The 6,649-nt window shown below is 39.1% G+C and overlaps 1 protein-coding gene across 1 annotated transcript in view; it reads right to left on the bottom strand.

Moving 5' to 3' along the window:
* Positions 1-5,137: 5,137 nt before the first annotated feature.
* LOC111957407 (PI-PLC X domain-containing protein 3) overlaps positions 5,138-6,649 on the bottom strand; it is a 54,119-nt gene continuing 52,607 nt past the window's right edge. The window contains exon 6 of the mRNA XM_023978209.2: positions 5,138-5,418. Within this exon, the coding sequence (XP_023833977.1) occupies positions 5,262-5,418 (157 nt within the window). The 3' untranslated portion in view covers positions 5,138-5,261. The remainder of the gene's footprint in view (positions 5,419-6,649) is intronic.

Genomic DNA, 6,649 nt, shown 5'->3' with positions numbered 1-6,649 from the left:
TTCTACTGRATTATTGACTGTATGTTTMMTTTAKTCCATGTGTAACTCTGTGTTGTTGTATGTGTCGAACTGCTTTGCTTTATCTTGGCCAGGTCGCAATTGTAAATGAGAACTTGTTCTCAACTTGCCTACCTGGTTAAATAAAGGTGAAATAAATAAATAAAAGTACACTATTAGAAAAAAGGGTTCCAGAATGTTTTTTTTTAGCTGTCCTGATAGGAGAACCCTTTTTGGTTCCAGGTAGAACCCTTTAGGGTTCCATGTTGAATTCTCTTTGGAAAGGGTTCTACCTGGAACTGAAAAAAGGTTTTCCTATGGGGACAGCCAAAGAACCTTTTAAGGTTATAGATAACCTTTATTTCTAAGAGTGTATGGCTGCTGACAAGTGAAGGGACTGGATTGGTCCTCACTTCTGGTAACCCAGCATAACCCAGCACAGCTTCATTACTGAGAACAGGCTGTACTGAAAGGGCTATATTTAGAAATAGAGAGATTAAGAAACACACACACATATACGCACAATCACATACACGTACATGTACATGCACACACACACACACACACACACACACACGCGCGGCCAGTGCGGGTGCAATGGTAAAGAAACAAGACTCTGTCTGCTAGGAGTAAATATTCATTATTGCTTGATAAACATACCTGGATGCCATCAGATGGGTACGGCGGAGTGAAGGTTAGAGGAAACACAACACAATAACAAGGTCACATAATGCACCTCTCCTGGTCACCAGCTAGGATGGTCCCTGGAGGCTCTTTTGAGTAGGTGGAAAGTCAAGGTAAATATGGAGACATGCATATGACGTGAACAATTTAATTGTAAGAAGTCAGAGTCAATCACTCAGCTCAGACGTCCACCACCAATGTGAAGTAGTGAAAATAGCACCAGAGCAGTGGTAGTCATTGCGTATCTGGCCTGCGATCCCTTAATTTGCGGATCGTGGTAATTTTCCTATTCATAATACATGACAATGATACAATTTCAATTCAATGTTGAATTCAATTCAATGATACAATTTCAATTCAATATATGTATTCATGGAATACATATATTGTTCCCTAGACGGGAGATAGATGGCAGGATAGCGCAGCTGTTGAACAGAAAGGCCGAAATATAACTTTTGCCGAAATAGAACGCAACTGCTCAGCTACAGCGACCGACACATCAGTTGCTACTAGCTAATTTTGGATCGATTTATTGTAAAAAAGAAACGTATATCTATTGACAATGAAAATGAGGGGGAAGAACTAGAGAACAAAGTGACAGCTATGAACGAACAACCACCGGAGAACCAGGAAAATCAGGAAGATGGCGGCTGGGAAATGCAGCTAGCTAACGTGGCTAATGTTGCTCCGGTGGCAAAGAGAAGGATATGGTTGATTCAAGAAGAAGACAAAGTTTCAAGAGAAATGGACAGACAAGTATTTTTTTGTACTGCATGATGGGACTAGCTCACTTATTTTCCAGAAGGCAGTCAGCTGTTTAAAACGAGCAAATGTAGATTGACATTTCCAGTCACACCATGCCCACTTTGACAAAACATATCCGCCACAAAGCAACCTCAGAAACAACAAAATAGCGCAACTCAAAGGACAACAAAAAATGATGGACAGACCTAGCACTGTTGCAGAGACAACGACAGAAGCAACATATGAGATTGCTTGGATAGTCGCAAAAACAAGGCCTCAGACGAAATATTGTATGCTGATTTCACAAACAAGGAAGCTATTTTAAAGCAAATGAAGGGACTGCAACTGTCAGACTCGACCGTAAGGTGTGTAGAAGACATTGGCGAGGACATCTGTAAGCAACTGACTGACTAAAACTGTGTTTTAGTATTGCGCTTGACGAAAGCACTGATGTAAGTGACATTGCACAATTATGTGTTTGGGTCATTCAGAGAGGAACTTTTCGCTGCTCCTTCAGGGACAAACACAAGGAGAGGATATTCCCGAATGTGTTACGTTTCATTGTATCATTCATCAAGAAGCACTTGTGGCTAAACTCAAAGACTGTGACTTACAGAATGTGATGCAGGAAGTCGTGCGCGTGGTGAACATTATTATRGTGAGGTCACTGAATCACCGGCAATTCCGGGAGTTGCTGGAGGAATACCAGACAGAATTCGGTGACTTGATATTTCATAATGAGATGAGATGGCTGTCTCGTGCCTAAGTTTTGGAAAGATTTCTCTCTCTCCTCCATCAAATCTGTCAATTTGTTGCAAGCAAGGGGAGAGAGGAGCCAGAGCTGGATGATCCACAATAGATATTAAAGCTGGCTTTGTTATTAACGGACATCACCTGCCACCTGAACACAGTGAATCTCCAGCTCCAGGGGAAAGCTAAATCTCTGGGCAAAATTCTGCGTGTGGTCACAGCATTTCAAAATAAAATCACCACACTGTTCATACCTGACAAACAGTTTGTTAATTTCCCAAAACTCAGAGCAGTCACCACATCCAACCCAGACATACTGCAACATTTTAGATATGATGCATTTGTGCGTGTGTTGGAAGAGTTGAAGTTGAAGTTTGAGTCAAGGATATCATGGAGTACAAGGAGTTTTTCAACTTCATTGAGAACCCCTTTCATGTGCCAGTGTCATCTCTGACCCCAGTCATCACAGCCCTCTACTGATCGTAATGCGGAGCTGCTGGCAAATCACACCTTGCAAGGTGAACTAAGATCATGTGTTACTCATTTCTGGAGCCTTCTGTCAGACACAGAGTATCCAATTCTGAAGTAGTGTGTGCAAAAGGTGACCATTTTTTGTCAGCACTTATGTGAAGCAACATTTTCAACAATGAACATTGTGAAACAAAAACAGAGAAACAGACTGCCCAATGCACACTTGGATTGCAACAACAGACTATACATTTAGAATGAATTCAGTCAAGGAGCAGAAGGGACATTTTCATTCATCCAACTACTGAGGTAACCCTTAATATATACATGTGATGTAGCCTTTTTGACGTGTGCATGTATACATGTGTGATGTGCTGCACCTCAAATCGATTGCATGTGCTCTATTGCTCTGAATGTGTTCTTAATTGATAATATTGGAAGAAAAAGTACAACAAATTAAAGATCTGTGGGGCCCTCAATGATTGTCTCCAACCAAATTGGTCACCTTACAAAAAATAGTGAGTAACACTGCCATAGAGAGTCATATAGACATATAGCTTTATTTGATTGGGCATCACCCACTTAAAACATAATCTGTCTCATTGTAACACACAAGGTTTGGTCTTTACAACAATTTTACAGCGATAGACTTATCACAAATAAAAGAACAGCAATGCAATGACTGCAAGATGGATGAAGTAGAATTATGTCAACACTGGATGACTTATAAAGTAAACTGATTTTTATACTGTGTATTTCAAGTTTATTACATGGGTATATAATAGTCTCTCAGAGTCGAAGTGAAAAATATACTTAGTCCAAAAAAAATAGGTAAAATTGTTTTAGTTATTGAATGTCCTAAGTCTGGTCATGTTTAACTGTTGCAGTGCAAACAACTCAAGTAGTTAGTCTGGTCATCCAAAATCAGTGAATCCACCGAGAGACAAGCAATATATTTACAAATATCTTTTGATTCATGCACAGTTAATTAGTTACAAAAAATATAGTCTTACTGTCAGATCGACAAAGCATGTTTTGGCCATATATTTGTTAAAACTGAGATATTTCTGTCGAAGCATTTCTTGGCATTCATTTTCATTTACAATTAAATGGTGATAAATCCATTGCACTTACACTATATACAAGCTTTTCACATGATATGAAATATAATTTAAGATTAAATCATAATGAAGTCATTGGCACATAGAAATAGTATGAAAATGTTCACAACTCTTTGAACAATACACATAAAACCCACACACTTAAACAATCTCTCCCTCACTCCCTCTGTCTGTCTCTCTCTTTCTCAAATAAAAACAGAACTGAAAAAAATGTTGGAAATGATCCGTTTACGCACAAGACACACAAATACACATTACCTTTTTTTGAACATTTCCTTATTGTTTAGTTCACATTAATCATAATAGTTTACATAAATGTTTCCTCAAAGAATACATTCTCTGTAAAAGATGCAACAATAATCTTAATAGTTGTTTTTTGGAGAAATGAGGGAAAAGCGTTTGATACATATGCAATTATGTTCTTGCTTGCATAATGTTTAATTGAAATTTAAGCAAAAACAAAGTGATACAGGTTTTATTCTATCATTCTTCACTATGCTGCAAGTGCCACTTCAAATATGATTTGCCTTCCTCGATGAGCATTTAGAGTTTGTCCCAATAGGTGCAAAGCATGGGAAACATCTTTCTACTAGATGGAACGCAAAAAAAGCAGGCAAACACCTGAATAGAAGTAGAGCAACAGATAGTTAATCTATTCTAATATAAATGAACACAAGGATGAGATGAGCTCACAGTCTACACATCTTTCAAAACAGAAGAAAATGTCAATAATTTACAAGAAGATTAACTAATGTGCAGGGAGAAGGCAACAATATATGTACTGTGATGACGGGAACGATTCTGAGACAAAATAGTCAGAATATCCTAGTTTTGACCTTCTCAAGAGGTCAAAAAACTTTTGCTCTGCAAAATTCAATTGTGGCAACCTAAGTGAATTGTGTATGCCAAGCAAGTTTAGTATGCCAAGTACATTTGTATGCCATATGTGAGTAGTTGACATGCGAATCAGGTTGACGACCATAAGCTGTATTACTTGCACCAATGAAGATTAATTTTGATGAAGGTTGACCATCACAGTCACTAAAATACGAACAACATTTATGTTTGTAGAACACTCTAATAAGCTAGTCTTAGCCTCACAAGAAGTGGAAAGGCCAGGAACATTGCTTGTGTGATCAGAGGATAGAAGCAGTTATCGTTACAGCAGATGTGAAGCGAAGTGTCATTAAAAAACAATTGCCCTTTTGACCCCCAGAAAATATAAAAACAAAAGTTTCTCTCACCGAGCAATCAAGTCCATTCTCCCTCTCTCTTCTCCTCCCTCCCTCTACCTACCTTCCTCCACCTCCCCCATCTCTCCCTCCCTCCCCGCTCATTCGCTCCCTCCCTCCTCCCTCTCTGTCAACTATCGTAGCCCTAGAAAAGTCAGAGGACCGCCTCTCTTCCTAAAAATGAACACCAAAGAGAAAGGGCGAGAGAGCGAGCGTAGCCTCACATGGCTGAGGATTGAACTCTAAACCACCCCGTCGGTCAGTCTCAGGTGGCGTTTTCTTCCTCGTCTTCCATATGGTAGTTAAGAGTGATGACAGCACTGACGAAGTCTCCCAGCTCTACGAAGTCAGCTGTGATGATGTTGATGCCGCTCTCTCCCGGCCTCTGGGCACGGATCCACAGCATCATACGTGGAAGAGCCCTGCAGGGGAAAACATGCATCACACACCTGCATCACTATCTTTTGTGAATTCTAAGTGTTATACTTAGCCACTGAAAAGGATGGGGGTAAGGAGAGAGAGAAAGACTTTCCTCAGGTGGGTTCAGAGGTGGCTGTTTTGTTTTGAGTGGTTTTGATGTGTCTAATGTCAGAMTCACWGTTTTTTGTTGGGGGGGGGGGGGCATTACAGGTGCATTGTCCATACATTATCTACATTTGGACCATTGGGGAGGGATGCAAAAGGCTGCCCTCCAGATCTTTGTTATTGTGAAATATTGGAGTATGGGTATGCCATTTGGATTTCAAGTTACAGTGCATTCGGAAAGAATTCAGACCCCTTGAGTTTTTCCACATTTTGTTACGTTAGAGAAAACATATTGGGTGAAAAGCCAAAATGTGCAGTTTTGGCAGCCAGATATGTTTCCTCCTGCCACAACCTGAGGGACGGCCATTGAAAAGTGCAATGTAATGTCAATAATATTTGCCTTCATAACTTGCCATGTGGCTTCTCAGTCATGTTGACTGGCCTACTACTACTGATTTAATGTATTATTATTATTCMCATTAATATTGTTGTAGTTGTTGTTAATGGTAATCCCATTTCCATTTCCACTACTACTATTATGATTCTTACAACCAAGAACTAACAAACCTGGAAAACCAACAACCAGCAGAAGAAGCACAGCAGAAACCTAAACATACCATCCAACCTGGAACTYAGTGAGTAATGTTCAATCTGAAACAATGTTTAGAGCCAATAAGTAAAATGCATTACAATAACATCTAGATATTTTACTTTAAAGACAATGATTAGCAGTGGTGGAAAAAGTATGCAATAATCATACTTGAGGAAAAGTAAAGATACCTTAAAGAAAATGACTCAAGTAAAAGTGAAAGTCACCCAGTAAAATACCACTTGAGTAAAAGTATTTGGTTTTAAATATACTTAAGTACCAAAAGTAAATGTACTTGCTAAAATATACTTAAGTATTGAAAGTAAAGGTAAAAGTATAAATAATTAAAAATTCCCTATATTAAAGCAAATCAGACGGCCACATTTTATTTTTATTTGCGGATAGCCAGGGGCACACTCCAACACTCAGACATAATTTATAAATGATGCATGTGTGTTTAGTGTGTCCACCAGATCAGAGGTAAWAGGGATGACCAGGGATGTTCTCTTGATAAGTCCATGAATTTGTCAGCTTCCAAC

This window comes from Salvelinus sp. IW2-2015, linkage group LG33 (assembly GCF_002910315.2).
Source record: "Salvelinus sp. IW2-2015 linkage group LG33, ASM291031v2, whole genome shotgun sequence".
NCBI lineage: Eukaryota > Metazoa > Chordata > Actinopteri > Salmoniformes > Salmonidae > Salvelinus > Salvelinus sp. IW2-2015.
This window is presented reverse-complemented; position numbering and strand designations above follow the sequence as displayed.